Below are 19,316 nucleotides of genomic sequence, written 5' to 3'. Positions count from 1 at the left end.
GCCATAGGATCTTCTAGAAATATCTTTTGCTCACCAAAAGGCGAGGAGTTAGGCAGCTAGTTTAATGTCATACCATGACATCAACGGAATCACCCTGGTAACAGGATGGAGTCATACACTTGGCTTCTCCACCAACCAGATTCAAAATGCTGGGGTGTGGTAATGCTCCTCCAGGGTCTCCTGAACTTTTCATGGCTCAACAGACATAGCATCTCCAGGGAGAGCCCTTGCTCCATCCCTAATGCTGCTATCCTTGCTTGTCTTGATGGAGGTACTTTGTGCTAGGAGGACTCTGATGGAGAGGGACTCTCTTTCTCTACTGTAAAGTGAGATGTAATCCACATGCAGTGTTTCCCTTGGGCGGTCCACAAACCATTTCTATTTGTCCTGTCTGCAGTTGTTTTAATAACTGGGAACTGCAAATTCCAGCTGTGAATAAATGACTAATCAAGCTGAGAGACAACAAGGGTGCTGGGATGTAAATTGTGTTTCAAAAGCCCTGTCCTGGAAAGAAGTATCTGCCACAGAGAAGAGACTTGGGGTTTTGCTCACCAGAGCACCTGTGAGAGCAGGGAGAACATCTGGAAGGTTGGGCTGGAGCCAGACTTGGAATCTGTTGAGAGAACATCAGTCAGGATAATTTCAAAATGACACAAACTATGCCAGGGGGCTGGCATCTCAGGTGATATCTCAGAGAGCTATGAACAGGGCCCATGTGACTTACAGTATGTATTCACAACTCATTTTGAGTGCCCAAAGTTAAAAGTGACTGGCTCTGTCACATAGCTTTAATTTTTCTAAGCCTAGAGAATCATCTTTGATATCAGATAACAGGTCTCACACAATAGCTCTTGTCTGTAGAAGTTGCTGGAATCCTCTAACTTCTGTTGAATTGACTGCATCCCTCCTCACTTAGGGTTTGTGTGTCCTATGTGCCCAGGGCAGGTGGGAAACTGTGAACACATGTTCGCTTGTCACAGCCTCAAGGAAGGCCCAGACACACAGCACTACACACTAGTGTAGCATTCCATACTCCCAGCCTACCCCAGCTGGCTGACCTGTGAGCATGGTAGCTCTTTCTTCCATGGCTATTTCCAGGCAAGACTCACAATGTGTGCAATGAATATTTTAAATGATCATAAGAAATAACCTCCAGGGAGCTTTGAGCCATCTCTCATCATTTGGAGTTATGGTACTGAAGCAATACAAGTGTTATATAAATACCCACCATATGTATTGTTTAGGGAACTATAAGGAAAAGGGCTGCCCATGTTTGATACTAAAGTAGTTTTTAGAAGTACTCTTGATCTGTGGTTGATTGAACCCACAGATGCAGAATTAATAGAACCAAGGGGTAACTGTGTGTTATGGCTTCCAAGTTCACTGAAGACTGGATCACCCTCTACCTGGAGGGACTGGGACAAGAGTGGATGGCTGTAGCCCTCTGGAACTCATCAGCCCCCATCCTCAGCCAATCTTGTAATGCTCATGTGGAAATGAGTCTGATAGGTGCTACCATTTTTCAAAGATGACACAGCTTAACACAGGTTTAAGAACTTTCAATTTATACAAACAAAATGATTACCTCTCTTCTAGAGCTAAGTCTGTGAGTAGTCCGATGGCTGTATTGGCCTTCTTGTCTGAGAAGTCAAGAAATGACAGCAATGCTTCACACAGTCTGCAAAGAGCCATTAAAAATATAAAACTCAGAATGGGATATCTTCTGACCCTCAGCATCTCTAAAAAAGGTGGACTTGTAAGGAGCCCAGCCCAGCCTCAGTATCTGGGAAAGAAGAGTTGAAAGAATGGATCCACCATGGCTACCCAGGACCTGTGGACATCATCCTTTCGGGATGGCTCCAGCACTCCATGTAAATCCCCAGGTGGATAAACAGTTTTAATGTAAGTTCACTAATTAATCAGATACCAGCTTGGAAGGAGATTCCAGTGTTCTGCCCTACGGCTGTGTCTCAGTTGAGTTCATTAACTTGGACGACATCTAAATGGCACACTTCCTAATCTACTCATAACTAAAGTGGGAGGCCCCCTAATAAGACAGATGATGGAATAAATATTTAACGAGATCTTGACAGGCTGCTGAATATAGCAGATGGATTTAATAGAGTTAGAGTCCTCCACTGAGAGCTAGAGATTGTAGGTGAGGAACAGAGTTGGGAGTCTCATTTTGGTTACTGATTCACACAGAAAAGATTCAAGAGTTTTGTGCTGATTGTAAATAGAGTCTGGGCCAAAAGTCCAGCTCAGCTGACAAAAAAAGCTAAGTAACCACAAGCTACCCAAAGAGGACTTACCATCAGCATACCAGAACTAAAAGTGATGAGCCTCCTCCAGCAAACTGAGCATCTCTGGTGTTCTGTGTGCAGTGCTAAGCACCTAGCTCCTGGTCTACAGTGACACATGGACTAACAATGAAGGAAAACATTAGGAATGTGCTAGAATGGATTCATGCTAAGGGCCTGAGAGTCTCCCTGGCAGGGTGTATTGGGGGGATAAAGATGAAAGGGCTTCAATCATATATGTTGGCTAAGCTGTATCTTCAGAGAACACTGATGCTTATCATCATGTATTCATTCATCTAACTGGGCTAAACTACCACTGACTACTGTCCAGGCAATGAGGTTGGTTCTAGGACCACAAAGGTGAAATGAGGCACTGTTCTGGCATTAGGGAGATTGCAGGCCAGTGTCAGGCCCATGGAGACAGGGCACATCAGACAGAACACCCTGAGGTACTCTCAGACCGTGAGGCATCTTTGGGATACCTATCATCTCCTTACCATTGGTGTTTAGGATGCAAGAGGGGAGTAGATGGCAGGGAGATGAGAGAAATAGACAGCTCACTCAGTTCATGATGGGCTTTCCAGAATCTTCCAAAAACTTTGGAAGGTCCACCTTCTCTCACATGTGATGACTTTCTGGGAGGTAGTGTCAGGGGTAGGGTGGTATACAGACTACTCTAAGACTACTGTTAAGCCCTAAATCTCTGGAAGATTGCACTTTAACCAGACCCCAGGTGACTCTCATGAGTTAGTCTTAAGGGCAATGGAGAGTCACTTTAGAATTTTAAGTAAGAAACAGGACCAGTGTGCATTCTAGAAACATCTCTTTGCTGGTTTATTGGAGGCCAGATCAGAGGAGGTAGGACACAAGGAGGGACAGAGAATCCCACCAGGGAAATATGTGGTTGTCTTGACAAGAAAGATCATAGGACCTGGCCGAAGCAGTGGCAGGATGGGAGGTGCTATTAAACAGGAGGAGGTATAACAAAGACCCAGAGGGAATGATGAGGAGCGGAGGAGGAGCATGGCTAGAGAGACCCAGGAGATGCTAATGAGCAAGGACTGACAAGCTATGGTCCTAGATCATAGTGACGGTGGTAGAAGTCAACTCAGGATTCTGACTTAGCAACTGGATGGTTAGGTGCTCTGTGCTAAAACAGAAAATTCAGGTGAAAGAGATGGACCCAAAAGAACCACATTGTATTTGTTATGCTATTCACAGGCAAGGAGGCAGGATCTAGCAACAGAAGTGTGTTGTTATCTAATCTTTAAGACACAGACTCTGTCTCTTCAAGTCACAGACAAGAGAAGAGCTAGGATCCTGGAGTCCCTGGTTTGGTGATGGCACGAGGTGGGGAGGGGTTAGTACAGGAGCCAAAGAAGGAAAAGCAATGATGGAGGGTAAGGGAGAAGATGGGTGATATTGACAGCCATGGTATGAAGTTTGAGAAGGCTCTGATCAAGAGGACCAGATACTTAAGGACAGCAAGACAGGAAGAGAGCCTACGGATTGGATATCTGGGAATGTATCAGGCACCCACTTTTAAGGTATAGAATCCATTTAGCAAATTGTTCTGGCAAGAGCTGAATCTCCTGAGGATTGGTAGACAAAGTTGGATACTTGAACTAGAAAAGCCTCGTGTGGGGCCATGATGATGTCAAGAGGCAGAATCTGATCTTCAGACCCTTCATATTCCTGACTGGCTTTGGGGCAGTGTTATGGGATAGGCAATATAGTCACAGTAGCTCTGGCAATAGATGGGTTACCTGAGGGGTGGGGGTGGGGGTACAGGTGACTCACATCCTAACTAGCTGGGAAGACATCTTGTCTGTTGAGCTGTCCTATCACCTGGTCCAAATCTAATGGGGACAGCTCAACAGAGGGGAGTGTGCATAAACTGGGCTGTGCTCTGCAGAGGGACACCTATGGTGATTGGGGAAGGGATATATGATCTAAAGCTCAGGTGTGCCCAAGCTCCTGAAAATCCTTGACTTCCTCAAGAGTGTACTCCAGTGCTCATCCATCAGAAATAATTTGCTTTGGAGTTAGTCCAGATTCCTCCTCCACCAATTTAGCTCTGTTTTCTTGGTCTTGATGATGAATGCTGATGAACCTGAATAGCACCAAGGACAGATCATGGATCAGGATCATCCAAGGACAGACCACAGTCAGGATCATCCAAGGACAGACCACGGTCAGGATCATCCAAGGACAGACCACAGTCAGGATCATCCAAGGACAGACCACGGTCAGGATCATCCAAGGACAGACCATGGTCAGGGTCATCCAAGGACAGACCATGGTCAGGATCATCCAAGGACAGACCACAGTCAGGATCATCCAAGGACAGACAGACCACGGTCAGGATCATCCAAGGACAGACCACAGTCAGGATCATCCAAGGACAGACCACAGTCAGAATCATCCAAGGACAGACCACAGTCAGGATCATCCAGGGACAGACAGACCACGGTCAGGATCATCCAAGGACAGACCACAGTCAGGATCATCCAAGGACAGACCATGGTCAGGGTCATCTAAGGACAGACCATGGTCAGGGCCATTCTGGTTTAGCTTTAGGAGACATAAACAATAAGCTTCCTCACTCTGTGATAAAACACGTCTCCTAACTGCTCTCATTACCTACAGAGGACAGTGTGTCTCTTCTGACCTCATCTTTCCCTGAGGTACATTGTTGTCTCAGCAGATGAACCAGAGTTCAGAAACTGGGCTCAGGAAGCCCACCTTTTCACTACTGTCCCCTGTTTAGGACTCTGAACAATCTACCCTAAAGAGAGAAAGATGATCATTAAAGCATTTTTGCTTTTTAAAGCAATTTGCCTGACTCTACTACAGAAGCCTACACAATGTTCCTGGACAGTCCAGGACACAAGTCTACCAAACAGAAGTAAGCAGGGGCTTTTCTTAACGAAAAAGGGAGATCTGGAGGGAGTTAAGCTGTTTGAAAACACAGACATGAGGCTTGGCATCCCACCCAGGGATAAGGAAAAGGAGAGACCAAGCTAACTGTTGTTGTGCTTAATCTTTTATTTTTAGGAACAGTAAGGAAAGATAGGCCAGTTTCAGTTTTGTTTAAGCTCCTTTTAGTCAAATTGTTTGCATAAGACAGGAAAAAAGATCTAAACTGACATACCTATTTCTGTGGCTTTGTTTGTTTGTTTTTGGAGGGCAGAGGGGTGTCTTGAGAACTGAGCCCTAATATGTACCAGGCAAGGGCTCTACCATAAAGCCATATGCCCAGCCTATCAAAATTCTTTTAAAATATGAAGAATTTATATTTATATAAATATAAATGGTGCTCTTAGGGGCCAGAGAAGGCATCAGATCTGCAGTTAGAGTTATGGGTGGTGGTGAATGGCTCAATATGAGTGCTAAGAAGTGAACTCAGGTCTCCTGTAAGAGGAGTATCTGCTCTTAGCTGCCCAGTCTGCTCTCTAGCTCCCCACCGTCTCTCTTCAGTGCCATTCTAAGTGTGCAGAACAGACAAGACAATGTACCTCTCCCAGGCCAAGAATGGATAAAAAAGCCATGTAGGAGGGTTAAGTACTGAGCTGTGTGAATCTTAAATCCCAGTGCTCTCTACAAAGTGGGAGACCTGTTCCGGCCAGTTCCCAACATCTGGGGAAGAAGGTGACCTGCATGGCTCTATGTGGCATGCAATGCTCTGTCCTGCTTCAAACACCCTCACTCCAGCTCAGAGAACCGATTATACCTCCTTCCCAGTTGTCTGAAGACGGACATTAGCAAGACTAAAACTAGTGAGGCTGAAGGCAATGAACCGAGGTCTCCCTGCCAGTATGAGTTCTCAGGACTGAACGAACCAAAGAGAGCCACAACCCCCGCTGATCTCCAAGACGCTGCAAAAGTTCAAGTTGAGCCTATACCAATTCAAGGATAGTTTAGGGCAAAAGTCATAAGACAACTACAGCTGTAACTGCTCACAGACAAAAGATGGTTTCAGAGAAAATCATAGGATTGAGATAATGGCCTCAGAGTCACCTGAAAAGTCCACATGCTTTGGAGAACTTCACTAGCAACCCACCTGCCTGGTGGGCAGAGCTTCAGGGTTGCCAAGACCTTTCATGGAATGCACTGGGGCTATGACTGAATGGGAACAGGGAGAAGGGGACCACCCTATCCTTGGCATACAATGAATTCCTCACCAGATGGACGGGTGAGAGGGGCTCAGCCTGATCCAGGGAGACTGGTCCAGAGGACTGAGTGGAGACTGGACTCCAATGAGCAAGAACCAGGGGACAGCTGGGAGATGTGGCCTTGTTACTTTGTGTGGCTTCTCCTGCCTACTCTGTGAAGAGGGTAGCAAGCACAGACTCCTTTAAAACATTTGAAAGAGTCACCGTGGCTCAGGTACCTTGTGCTTCAGGTGAGAGTTAGGAACATACTATCGCTATCTGTCTCTACCTCAGGAAGAGCCTCATTAAAAGCATTTGTTTGACTAATCGATACTCTATCCTTTCAGAAATGGTTGAAGGACATGAAAAACTAACCACAAATATTGCTTCATAAAGAAGAGCAGACAAAAAGTAAGAGGAGGGACAGGGTGGTGCCGGGCCTTGGTCTAACAGTGAAGAAGCAAGTTGTCCATTTCTAGGCTGGGTTCTCTGTCTGTCTATAGAAATGCTGCCTCTGGTAGCTTCAGTGGTGCAGAATTGAACCTGGGCATGTTTCTGAGCTCAGCCAGGAGCTGGTCTGAGAACCTTCCTGACAGGGCTCCCCTCAAAGGCTCCTTTCTGTTGTTGTCTTTTGTGAAGGCTCATGACAATCTGATGGCAACTAGATACCAGAGACAGGAGGGGAGATGGGCAGCTTGACCTTGTCTACTTCATGGTAACCTCAGGGTCATAAGGAAGATCCCACCCACAAATGCTTACCGGGTCATGTCAAGGTGCTTGATCACTTGGTTCCGGCCATTCTCCGTCTGGGTGAGCTGCAGCAGCAGGGCCAGGCTCTGCTGTTGAATCACCAGGATTCTGGAAGTCATGAAAGAAGGCAGCAGCCTGGCCATATCAGGGTGGGTCACAAGCAGGCGCTGGTTCTCCTCTGCGTAACACAGGTGTTAGTGGCCTTGAGCTGCCATGACGGCATTTAAGCCAGTTCTGTCGCCCACCACCCAAAAGAGCAGCTGGCTCTTAACACATTTGCCATGTAGCATAATGTTATCCATAAGACCTACTCCAGGGCCAACCTTCTGTGTCTGAATAAACAGAGTGAAGACCTTTGCTGATAACTAACTTCTGAGGTCTTCAGCTTGACAATGACCTACCTGTTAAGAGTTTTTATGAGGATTCAGGGGGGCACTGATTGATGGCTAAACAGAGCCTGGCTCTCGTAGATTAGTTACACTGTTATCATTATTATAAAAGATTGCTCAGTGGGGGGACATGGGATAGCATAAAGGAAAAGCATTTGGCTTAATGAGACACCAGAGCATCTCTAGATACTGGCCTGAGCAACCATTTGTCTTCTTTTCAAGAACTTACAACATCATGTGAGCAGTGTTCCCTGTCCTCGCCAGGGAGCTCTTTCCAGAATACTAACATTGAAATACAATGACACTGAATTTTGCCTGCTTTGTGTTCTGAGCAGGCATGTGGGCACAGACAGAACATAGGCAGGTGTATAAGTAATGAAATGCAGCAGAGCACACTGGAGGGATGACATCATCGTTTGAATTGGAAATAATACTCAAAGGGTCCTGTGTAAAAGCTTTGGTTGCTTGGATTTGGGGAGGTAATGATCCCCAAGATGTGAAGATTTGAATGCAAGTGGCTCCCCATAGGCTAATATAGTTGAATGCTTGGTCCCTAGTTGGTGGAACTGTTTGAGAAGGATTAGGAGGTGTGACTTTGTGGGAGGAGGTATGTCACTGTGGGTGGCATGGAATTAACTTCTCTCCCTGACCAACAAACAATATGCCATTTATTCTTGTGTTTCTGCTTTTGCATGTTCTCTGGCTTCTTTTAAAAGGGCTATGAGTTGGGCGTGTCAAGATTCCATGAGCTTGACACACAGCATATGCAGATCCCTGGTGAAAATACTTTTCAGATATTAAAATGACATAACTCCAAGGCTTACAAAAACAAAAGTATCTGGGCTATTGTGTCTGATTCACAGAGAGGGATCGCAGCCTTCTCCACCTTCCTTCAAAAATCTCGGGAAACACATACCCCTGAGCAAGGGGCTTTGATAATTCTTTTTTTTTCCTTTTTTTTGGTTTGGTTTGAGTGTGTTTGTGTGTGTGTATGTGTATGTGTGTGTGTGTGTGTGTGTGTGTGTGTGTGTGTGTGTGTGTTTAGGCCAGAGGGACACCTCACATGTCATCACTAGGCATCATTTAAATCTCTTCTCTCCTGTCCTGTCCTGTCCGGTCCTGTCCTGTCCTCTCCTCTCCTTTTTTCCTTTTTTTTTAATGGATCTCTCACTGACCAGGAAATCACTGAACAGGCTAGTTTGTCTGACCTTAGAGCCCTGGGGATCTACCTGTCTCCACATCCCCAGCATGCTACCACACCTGTTTTGGGTTTTTCTGTTGTTAATTCAGGCTCTGAGAATCAAACCTTGATGCTTGGCTTTATCTGCTGATCCATTCCAGTAACTGGGCCTCCTGATAAGCTAGCTAGTTGCCTACAGCCTATGTTAAGTTCTCAGTCCTTCATCCTACTAAAAGAATGGAGCTTGCATCCTCATTCTTGACTGGGCCTGTGCTTGCACACACTACTTGCAGGCTCCACTGTCATTGTCTTCATTTCTAGTGTTTCCCATCTCAAAATCAACCCCATTCTTATGAAACATTTTTTTTAGAGATGAAGGAAATAACTTAAAATCTTGATATACATGGAAGCCATAAAAGTGACTAAATATAATAGTGCAAGGACTTAATATACTCTGGAGGATGCCGTATGAAGAAAGGTAAGAGTTGACAAAATAAACTCCCTCTGGCCCTTTCCTGTTTCAGTGACAGATGCTCATCAGTGTCCAAAGAGGCTGGCTGGCTAGTAGTCATATATCTCCAGGTACTTCAACGGCTGCTGTGGTCAGCAGAACCAAGTATCTTAGATGAGAAAGGAAACTATCCATCCCCATTGCTCAAGACGTGAGCAGAAGTCATGAGTCTGCAGAGCAAGCAGAGGCCCTGGGGCAGGCACTCGTTAGGCTGACAGTGATTGTGCCCACTCTCCACTCCATTGTCTGAGTCAGAGGAGGAGGAGGAGGAAGGGGAGGAGGGCAATGAGGAGGAAAGACAGGAGGAGGTGGGGACTGGGGAATGAACTCAATACAGGACTTGCCTTTGATCCATGTACTTTTTGAAAGGAAAAGCCAATGAAATATAGACACCAATCCTCCCGATGGTCCTGACTTTTGGAGAGAACCATGGTGGTGGACCATGCAGCTTCAGTTTGGTGACACGTAACTAACAATCAAGGAGGAGGAGCCAGGCTTACCATTGTCAATGCACACTTCCTGCCAGAGCTTTAGAACGGATACACAGAGAACCTCCTCAACTGCATCTTTCCCTGTTAAGAAGAGGCACCTGAAGGAGATAGGGAGAGGAAAGTGGGGGCTGGGAATGGTTCTGCTTTCTTTTCACTGGGGTCTACTTAGGAAGATTTTAAGAGAAATTTTGTTATGCACACCCATGCCGGACCTGGTTTCACACACCTTTAATTCCTCATATTCAACTGGAGATCTCTGTGGATTCAAAGCTAGTGTGATCTGCATAGAGAAAGAGTGGCCATCCAGAACTGCATAGTGAGACCTGCCCCCTCAAAAATGGCATATTCACAGGTCACCAGAACCAAGTGACCACCACCACTCCAAAGTTCCAGGTCAACACCCAAGGGTTGAAAAGGCAGGGATGGATGCATAGATGAGAGTAGGCAGCTAGGGCCTATCGGTGATGAGTGACAATCCAAACATCCACCACATGGTAGGATCCCAAGCCTTCTGGGCCATCTCAGTAAAATATAGAATAAACACAGTGCCTCACTTCCTACGATGTAGGTCTTGTAGATTAAATTCTAAATAAAATCAGATAGGACCCAGCTGCTTCTGCTTCCTTAAATGACCAGTAAATTCCAAAATGAAAGAAAGGATGAAGGGAGACTCTTCCAGACACTGGTGGGAAACCAGTGGGACCTGCACTTGTCCCCTTGGGAAGTATGGAGAGGGCCCGTAGGACAGGCTCACTCCATCAGCTGCGACATGACACAAAAGGCTCTGAGGCTCAAGGAGGCTCACATATGCTCTTTCAGGGGTCACCTTGCTGCCTGTGGAGCAAGGGCACAGAGAAAACACCTTGCCTGTGTGGTCAATATCTGCTTTCTCACATGGTTATCTTTCTTTCCTTAATAGACATCTGGCTCTTTCCAAAGATTCCTACCTTCTAATGACCTCATGGTCACTGATGGTGTTGAATCCACCATATGTTCTAAACAATGTTCGCTCTGTGCCTGAAACAAAGCCACAAGAACCAAGTCAGATTCATTACCCACCAGGAAGGAACTGCAGTGTAGACAAGTCCATCAAAAGATTCCAATGGGAAAGGTTAGACTTGCACCCTCAGAAATGTAATTGCCATTGGTCACTCAGTGTGCATCACTCAGAGGGACTGCTTAGAAAATATCCACATCTCAAGTCATTACTCCGAAGTCTTTAGAGAGCTGTTTAATCTCTGGAAAGAAGTGGGAAGCCATCTGACTCTATATATTTATTTTGAAGCTGTTTTCTGGGCTCTGGATAAGAACTTGCAGTTTCTTAGAAGCTGCTGAGGGGGCAATCTGGGCTGCCTCTGTTCTACACTGAAGAGGGACCAGGGGTTCCATCCATTTGTACAGATGATGTCCTGCCACTGGGCAATCAAAGCTGTTTGATCTCTGTCAGCAGTGTTTACAGAAACTGGTTACAGAATGACGTGATCTCATTAGGAGACCGAGATGTTTCCTCTGAAACTATTTTCATGTTCCAAGCAGCTGCTAAGCACAGATGGGGTTATTTCTATAGTTTATCATAAAAATTTCTTCTGTTTCTATATGACTTAGGGTGTGTGCATGGTATGGGATGTTAGAGAGGATGTGGGAATGTAAGCGAGATGTGTCAAAAATTTATAGAATGGGGCACTGATGTATTCAATATTTATATCTGTGAATATAAATACAATGTTTGAATAATATACTCATGTACTACTCAAATAATATATTCACACTTATTCTTAATATAAATAATAATTCAAATATATATTCACATAATAATATGAGTATAAATATGAATATAAATAAATACACCACGTGGTTTGAGTGTGCAATCGAGGCACATGTGGAGCAGCGGCACACCTTGTTTGTGTCTTGTGCTGTATGTGTGGTGCTTCCTGCCTGAGCATTGAGTCAGCGAACCCCCTGAAGAGGGCAGAGGTGGAGGCTGGCACCTATATTAGAGTAGATTTTTCTATCAATATTTGTAGAAGGAAGGGGATCTTCATCTCACAAAGCCAGGTCCCCGGGCACCATGCCTTCACACTGAACATGCTTCTCAGTCCCCACTCATATCTAACTTACAGTCAGTCATCATTTCTGTCAGAATCTCAATGCCTCCTGCATAGAACAAGGGCGTCTGGCCAGGCTTGGACAGGGTTTCCAGGAGATTTTTGGTCGTCATTGCGGTTTCCTTTCCTGAATCCAGAGATTCTTGGGCTTCCTTCTCTTGAAGATCTGCTTTTTCTCGAAGACTTACTTGATTTAGGTGTTCTAGTAAAACAAAGCAGGGAAAAGAGAAACAGACCACACCCTAACAATGACAGAAGCATACAAGGGGCTCCTCTCTTCTGTGTCTCTCTCTTGCCCTTGCCCGCCCCCTTTCTTCCTTTTAAGGATGTGAAATATAAAGCAAGAAAATAATTCAGACTCTCCTTCAGGAAGGGGCTGTTTAGAAGTAATGTAAGATCTAAACACAGAGTCTAAACCATTTAGAAGTTTGGGGCATTCTATAAATATATTGGAAGATGTCGAGGAGAAAGAAATAAGCCTGAACAGGAGCCCAGAGGGAGGCTGAGCAGAGCGGACCTGCTAACACAGAGGGCTGGGCCTGCAGGAAAGGCAAGACTGCGCATGGCCTTGGCCAGGGCAGAGAAGACGGAGGGTATCCCCATGGAGCACAAAGGAAAACCAGATTCAGATGGAACTTAGCAGCAGGGACCTTCTCACCTTTCACCTGTGCCTTCAGCTTGGGGTTTATCTCTGCGATCTTCTGATAACACTCTTTAGACTGGAAAACAGAAAGAAGACCTCGGAGAGGTGATCAGGGGGTACCATGATTACAGGGCAGGCACTGGGCACCCCAGGGCTTGGCTCCTTCATTATATCTTCTTATCCTCCCCCTGATCCCAGCACAGAGGAGGTCAGGGAGAGAGGTGAGCTTTTGATATTTTTGTTTGGGCTTCTCTTCTCGGGTTCTGTGGCACTTCAGGTACTATTTTCAAAATTCATTTTAAAAACTTGTTTGTCAAATACAAGCTGTGATGAAAACTATCCGGTCTTTTTGTGGATCATGTCTGCCGGAGGTTAGAATAATCACAATGTATATGCTAAACTTAGATTTGATATTTGCACCAAGAACCCATCAGCTATGCCCAGGGGAGTCAGGAAATAAGCAAAACTGGAGGCTGGAGGCTGTTGATTGAGATCCGGGAATAGGAGAAGGGAACACCCTGGGGCTTAGAGGTACAGGCTGCAAAAAGAGCCAGTGAAGACTCCAGTCACTGACCAAATCAGGCCCAGCGAGAGAACTTGACAGTGGGCTCTTACTGAGGGAATGGTTAGATAGAAAGATTCTAGAAAAAGAAAGACTAGTTCAGGGAAGATTTGGGGGCTAAAATTGTATCACTCAAAATATATATATAAGAAATCCTGAGAGAACACCCAACCACTCTCCAAGAGAAAAAAAGAATCCTAAGGAAATAAAACACTCTTATCATCAAGGTTGATGAGGAATCTTCTAGAAAAGAGGGTAAGGATGGCTAGAAGAGGGCTGGAGGGATGGACGGCTTACCAGGCTGCCCAAGCCTGCTAAGCTGAGACCTGAGGTCGACCCCTGGAATTCACGTCAAGGTGGGAAATGACTCTAGAGTTGCCCTCTGACCTCTGGGCGATCGCGTGTGTTCCCCACCCTTTGCCCACATCATGCTCATGAACTCACAGGAAAACAAATAGAGGTTAAACATAATACAAACTATCACATTAAAAAAAAAAAAAGAACATTGTTCCAGGTTAGACATGGGTATGCTAACCCCAGTATCTCCTTAGTCCCATATATCCAATCTAGGAGATGCTGGCTTGGTATCTCTGATCCCATCATTGCCTATCCCCTCCCCATCACCGATACTGTGATTAGCCATGTGATGTTTCAGTGAGTATGCACATACATTTGGAGTAATGAGATTATGAGTGAATTTTCTTCACTCCGAGTAAGTTGAATCAGTGCTGGTAAAGAATTCTCTGACATGACTCCTACAGCTGGTGGAACTGTCCCAGATTTCCTAGTTGTCTTATCTGGGAACTGCAGAAAATCCCTAAACGGTGGATTGACATCTAACTAACTTATCACTGAGCTAAGAGCTTACCTTGCTGTAGTTCTTCAGGGCCAAGTGGGCTTTCCCCATGTGGAAATAGGCCTTTGTGCAATTTTCATCACACTGTGTGAAAGAGAATGTTTGATCAGATATTTCAGATCTGAAGTCATTAGGCACTGCCTGCCTGTTTAGTTAACAGGAGGCCAGCACTTTGGTTCTCAGGATAGCTACCAGAGTTGACAATTAAGACATTTCTGTGCATTTGTGACCAAGCTAATTGCTGCCTGCAAGGAGCCTGGACACATGGGTATGCTCTCTTCCAAATTAGCAATACTGTCAGCTCTCACTTTTATGTAGAGACTTGCTCAAGAAGTAAAGCAAGGCCCTAAGTTTAGAAGAGTCCTCAGCATTGGCTGCATGTTAGAATCACTCGGAAGGCTCATATATATCCGGGCCTGGCTGCCCCTGGACCAGTTAAGTTACTGTCTAAATGAGGTCCAGACCAAAAAAAAAAAAAAAATTCAGCTTTCTGGTGATAGAACTATAGAGCTAAGGTTGAGAGCTACTTGCTCACTAGCAGATAGAATTCTCTGGGAAGGCCACTGTGGTTAGTAGTGTGTCTTAGTGGGCAGTCCCTTCTTGAAAATAAGCCATAACACGAACACTGGTGTAATGCTTACTCAATTGTCATGCATTCTTTGAGTTCTCGGAGAAGGAATCTGGGTCTTGAAGTGGGGTTGCTTCCCACTCCATTTCAGACACAAGTGTGTGTGTCAGTCACAAAGTGTTCTCCAAGACCTCCTGTCTGGGAGTTGGCTGGCCCTCCCAACTCTGGTAGGGGAGGAAGAACAGCAAAACAGCCTGACAGTGAGAACACTGGGCCCTTGAGCGCAGCTGAAAGGTGAACGGTTTCCAACAGAGCCTATTCCTCACTACCTGATCCAAGAGTGCCTCTGGTAGAAAGGGGGGCGGAAGTCGAACCTTGGGAAGCTTCTCTGTGGAGAGAGAGCTCGATGTGGAACTCCAGCAGACTGCCTCAACTTCCCCAGTCTGTTCCTGCTGGATGATCTGAGTGCCTGGGTTGATGAGGTAAACTCTACCTGCTGCTACTTGTTCTTTGAGCAGATATTCTGTTCTGCTTGGGGCTGTTTTTGAGAACCCCAGCTCTCAGGTGCTTCCTCTCCCTCTCCTTCCCCTCTCCTCCCTCGTTCTTTCTCCCTCCCCCCCCCCCACTGTGCTCTTTCTCCATTCCTCCACATGCTCTTTCTCCCTCACCTTATTGTTTACATTGGCTTGCTATGTGTTTAATAAACACACCCATCTAAATCAGAAAGTATGGCTATTGCAGATCATTCTTTGGACCACACAGAACAAACAGGAATTCCCATTAGTATCACTTAAGATCTACATGGATGCCTCGCTACAAAAGGGAGGGTTTAAGAGTACAGCTAAGGCTATACCACTCAGGGAAGGGCCCTGACTCTGCCTGCTCCTCCTCATCCTAAGTGTGTAGGGAGCCATCCAGCACAAACATATGAACTAAAACTTGAAACATCAGTTAAGTAACATTGCTCATCTGTTTTATAAGCAAGATATTGAGCCAGGATAGATAGATATCCTTTAGCGTTCAGATTTAGAAGGTTCAGGAGGTCAGTCTCAGGAGTCTAAAAGGTTCTAGGTGAATTAACAATTCAGAATTTTGGATAGGCCACTAGCTTTTGGACAACCATTTTCCTTATCTGGAAAGAAAAGACAGTAATTCATAGTAATTCATATTCTCCTCACCTGCCCCATGGTTGGGAGGGAGAATCATGTAACACTCAACACTCTCCTAATACTCCATTACCTGCTGTTGCTGTGGTTACAGCAGCAACAATACATTTCAGAGCAAATGTGATTTATAGAAAGGCTAAATAATAGCAAAAGGGGAAACAATAATTGCTAGAGAAACTCTTACCAGGAGTTTTTTATGTATAATATTTCCTGATCTATTATGAAGGTAATAAAGAGGATAATAAGAGCCCAGGCTGATCAGTCGGTTCCATGTGGTTGGCACTCAGCTTGATGGCTTGGGTGGATGATCTTTTGTGAGTCTCAAAGCAATGCAGCAAAACAGACCAGGGCATCCCCATGTCACAGACAAGGAGAGCAGAGCGAGGCGGTGGGAGGCTGGGGTGGGGCGTTAATGTTGCATCAACAGTGCACAGAAAAGCTAGAATTTGAAATCTGGACATTGAATTCCAGGACATAGGGGCTTACAAATGTGATTAAGATTGGGGGTATAGCTTGGCTAATATGCATAAGTTCCTGGGTTCGACTCCCGATACCGGAAACAAAGACGGCAAATAAAACCAAAAGTGTTTTCTGACGTATGCTATGGAAAAAAAATGACTGTAGACTACAGGCAAAGCTCTCCTCCAGGTTCAGTGGAGGAGAGGGGCAGGTAATGTGGAGGGATTTGAGCCTAGTCTTGAGTGAAAGAAAGCATTGAAGGGAGGGTGATGATAGAAAGGGAGAAGAATGGGTAGTGTCCAGAGAGAGGGGAGTTCAGGAGCCTTTGGATGGCCCAGCTATAATTGAAGTATTAGGTGAAGAAACAAGAGGGGATGGAAAGGGGAAGCTGAAAAGACTCTACACGAAAGTCTCAAACGCCAAGTGGGAGGAGGTTACACTATCATTGCTGGCAAGAAGGCAAAATGATGTGGAGGTGGCATGCCGAACTGACCAGAGCAGGCTCAGGTAGGGAGATGAGCAAGGAGTCAAGACAGTACCTTGGAAGGGGGGCACTGATGCCTGAGGTCCTGGTGACAGTTGCAGAAAGGGGAGTGCAGACATCAGAGCTACATCAGAGAAAGATCAGCATGAAGAATGACTCCACGTGCTGAGAACTCAGAACCGAGCTGAGATGCAGGGAAGGCATAGTTGACTCCAACAGGAAGGGGTCACGAGGGCAGGTAGAAGGGGAGCTGCCGGGGCAGAAAGTCCTGAGAGGAGATGAGGAGCCTTGAGGGCAGAGGGCAGGAAGCAGAGTGGTGAGCATAGCAAACTCACAAAGGATGAAATCCAGGAAGCAGGAAAGGTGTGACCAAGGGGAAGAGAGGGCGCTTCGCACCTCTGCTCTTGAGGGCCAGATATTCATACCAGATTTATAGCATATTCACGACAGAATACCAGTGTTACATGGCTGGGGGGCATACAAGTCCCAAAGTGAAGCCCATGACCTTCACAGGTGTGGCACAGAGAAGTGGCTATAGCTATGACGTCATCCTCTTCCCACCCACAAAGAACAACTAATAGATCTTCTTATGACTGGACCTGCCCAGTCTAACCAGGAGTCTTCCATCATATTCATTTACTCCAATGAGCCCTACACTGTCTTTGAAGCAGTGTGGCCTTCAAAGCAGGATGGATTTTGTTGTGCAGGAAGTATTCTGCTGATGGTGACATCTTTTGCTCCTGATGGAAAACAGCCATCCTTATCTTCTTTAACAAGGGACGTTGGCCCTGAAATATCACTCAGGCTGGTCTCTTCCAATTTAAACGTGTCAAGAAATGTTAAATTGGCCATACTATTAATAATAGAGCACCAGAGATCTTTGCTACTGAGATTATAAAGACTTTTTAAAGAACACAAACCTGGTTTTGGAATCCGTGGCTTCCACAAAGAGCAGAAGTTAACCAGTTTTCAAATTCTCTTTGAGTCGATCCAAACCTCTCTAGCTGGGATCCTGGCATTTAACAAGACTGGGCTCTGAGTGTAGGCGATTATTGTAATGCCACCTCCACTGGGCCTGCTCTGCTTTGGTGTCTCATTCAGCTAATTATGTTGAGCTTCATTCAACATTTGGGCAGAGGCCAGCGTGTTAGCTTGGGGCAGCATGGGCTGTGTCTAACTCTTTGGTTCTTTCCTGATTAGAAGACTTGTACTCTGGAGTTCCTTAGAGGAGATCCTGTTTCTATCTCAGAAAGAAATGTGATTCTTTCCCATGTATCCTGGGGTTTCAGGTTTTGCCAAGTGCTTTTTTATTTTTTAATTTTTTTTTTTTTACAGTAGATAGTTAAAAGAGTACAGGCTAGCAGTCTGTGTGGCCTCGGGCTTTGTGAGCCTATGTAAATGGTTTAATTCATCTCTGAGGGCTCATCTTTTGGTCAGAAAAAAAAAATATGGAAAATAGTGGCTCCGAACAGAACCTATGCTGTGAGCCTGTAGCAAATGATTGATTTTGCTGTGATTGTTAAAACAGCCAAGGAAAACATCCTGAGCTCTTTTTCTCTTAATGACTGGTGCCAGAAAACAAAACAAGTTAAAAAAAACAACAACAAGAAGAACAACAAGAACAACGCCACTGTGAGCAAACAAGGTGGCAGCGTGGGTAATCATGTCCCTGCTGGAGACCAGTGCTGCCATCAGCATGTGGCTGCTCTCATGATGGGAAGACCTGCCTAGTGTCATAGAGCAGTGTCGTCCACACTGTGCCTTCAGAGGGAGGACATAACCAGGTGCTTCATGTTACCTGCAGGTTCACAATGCTTTAGGAACCCCAGAATCAAGGGGGATTTTCTGACTCATTCCTGTTTCCCTTGCTTATACACTCAATAATAAAACAATAAGTAAGAGGAGCCATGGAGATGGTTCAACTGGTAAGGCCACTTGCCACACAAGCCTGGAGACAGTAGTGCAATCCCTGGAATCTGCATAAAGATGGAAGCCTAAGACCAACTCCACGGAGATTTTCCTGACTTCTACACATGTGTTGTGGCATACACACACACACACACATTATGCATACAAAACACACACACACTCACATATACTCACACACACTTATAACATATATCACACATATATCATGCACAGACACACATGCATACACAAATAAGTAAGTAAAAACAAAGATTAGCAAGAATACGGCCAGTATGTGGCTGTGAATGTCTATTCTTGATTTAGGCCATGGTCATTGGGGGAGGCCACGGTGTCCTAGGGAATTGGAGGCACCTGATACACTTGGATCCTTCTCTTAGAATTCTACCTTAACTGGCTGTAAATTGTTTAAACTAATCAGGTAAAATGGCACATGGTCTGAGGTACTCTATGCCTAAGTTTTCTTTGCCCTTCCACTGTCAAACCTGTCATATAACTACACATTATATTACACACACACACACACACACACACACACACACACACACACACACACACACACACATATACACACACACCGTCTGTTAAACCTGTCACATTACAACACACCATGCTCTCTTACACATTACAACAAAGAGATCCATTTTATGAAGTTAGGCCTGATGGTGCAGGGCTATAATCTTAGCTACTTGGGAGACTGAGACACACAGGAGGATAACAGTTCAAGGCCAGACTAGTCAATTTAGTGAGACATTGTCTCAAAATATAAAGG

The 19,316-nt window shown here is 45.3% G+C and overlaps 1 protein-coding gene across 2 annotated transcripts in view; it reads right to left on the bottom strand.

Moving 5' to 3' along the window:
- Positions 1–19,316, bottom strand: part of Ttc12 (tetratricopeptide repeat domain 12) — a 47,895-nt gene that overhangs the window by 7,258 nt on the left and 21,321 nt on the right. For both annotated transcript variants that reach the window (XM_052188398.1, XM_052188399.1), the window contains exons 8-15: positions 13,954–14,025; positions 12,539–12,599; positions 11,894–12,082; positions 10,723–10,792; positions 9,785–9,873; positions 7,214–7,382; positions 1,586–1,678; positions 553–613 (exon numbers count right to left, since the gene is read on the bottom strand). In XM_052188398.1, coding sequence (XP_052044358.1) covers positions 553–613; positions 1,586–1,678; positions 7,214–7,382; positions 9,785–9,873; positions 10,723–10,792; positions 11,894–12,082; positions 12,539–12,599; positions 13,954–14,025 — 804 coding nt within the window. The remainder of the gene's footprint in view (positions 1–552; positions 614–1,585; positions 1,679–7,213; positions 7,383–9,784; positions 9,874–10,722; positions 10,793–11,893; positions 12,083–12,538; positions 12,600–13,953; positions 14,026–19,316) is intronic.

This window comes from Apodemus sylvaticus, chromosome 7 (genome assembly GCF_947179515.1).
Source record: "Apodemus sylvaticus chromosome 7, mApoSyl1.1, whole genome shotgun sequence".
Lineage (NCBI taxonomy): Eukaryota > Metazoa > Chordata > Mammalia > Rodentia > Muridae > Apodemus > Apodemus sylvaticus.
This window is presented reverse-complemented; position numbering and strand designations above follow the sequence as displayed.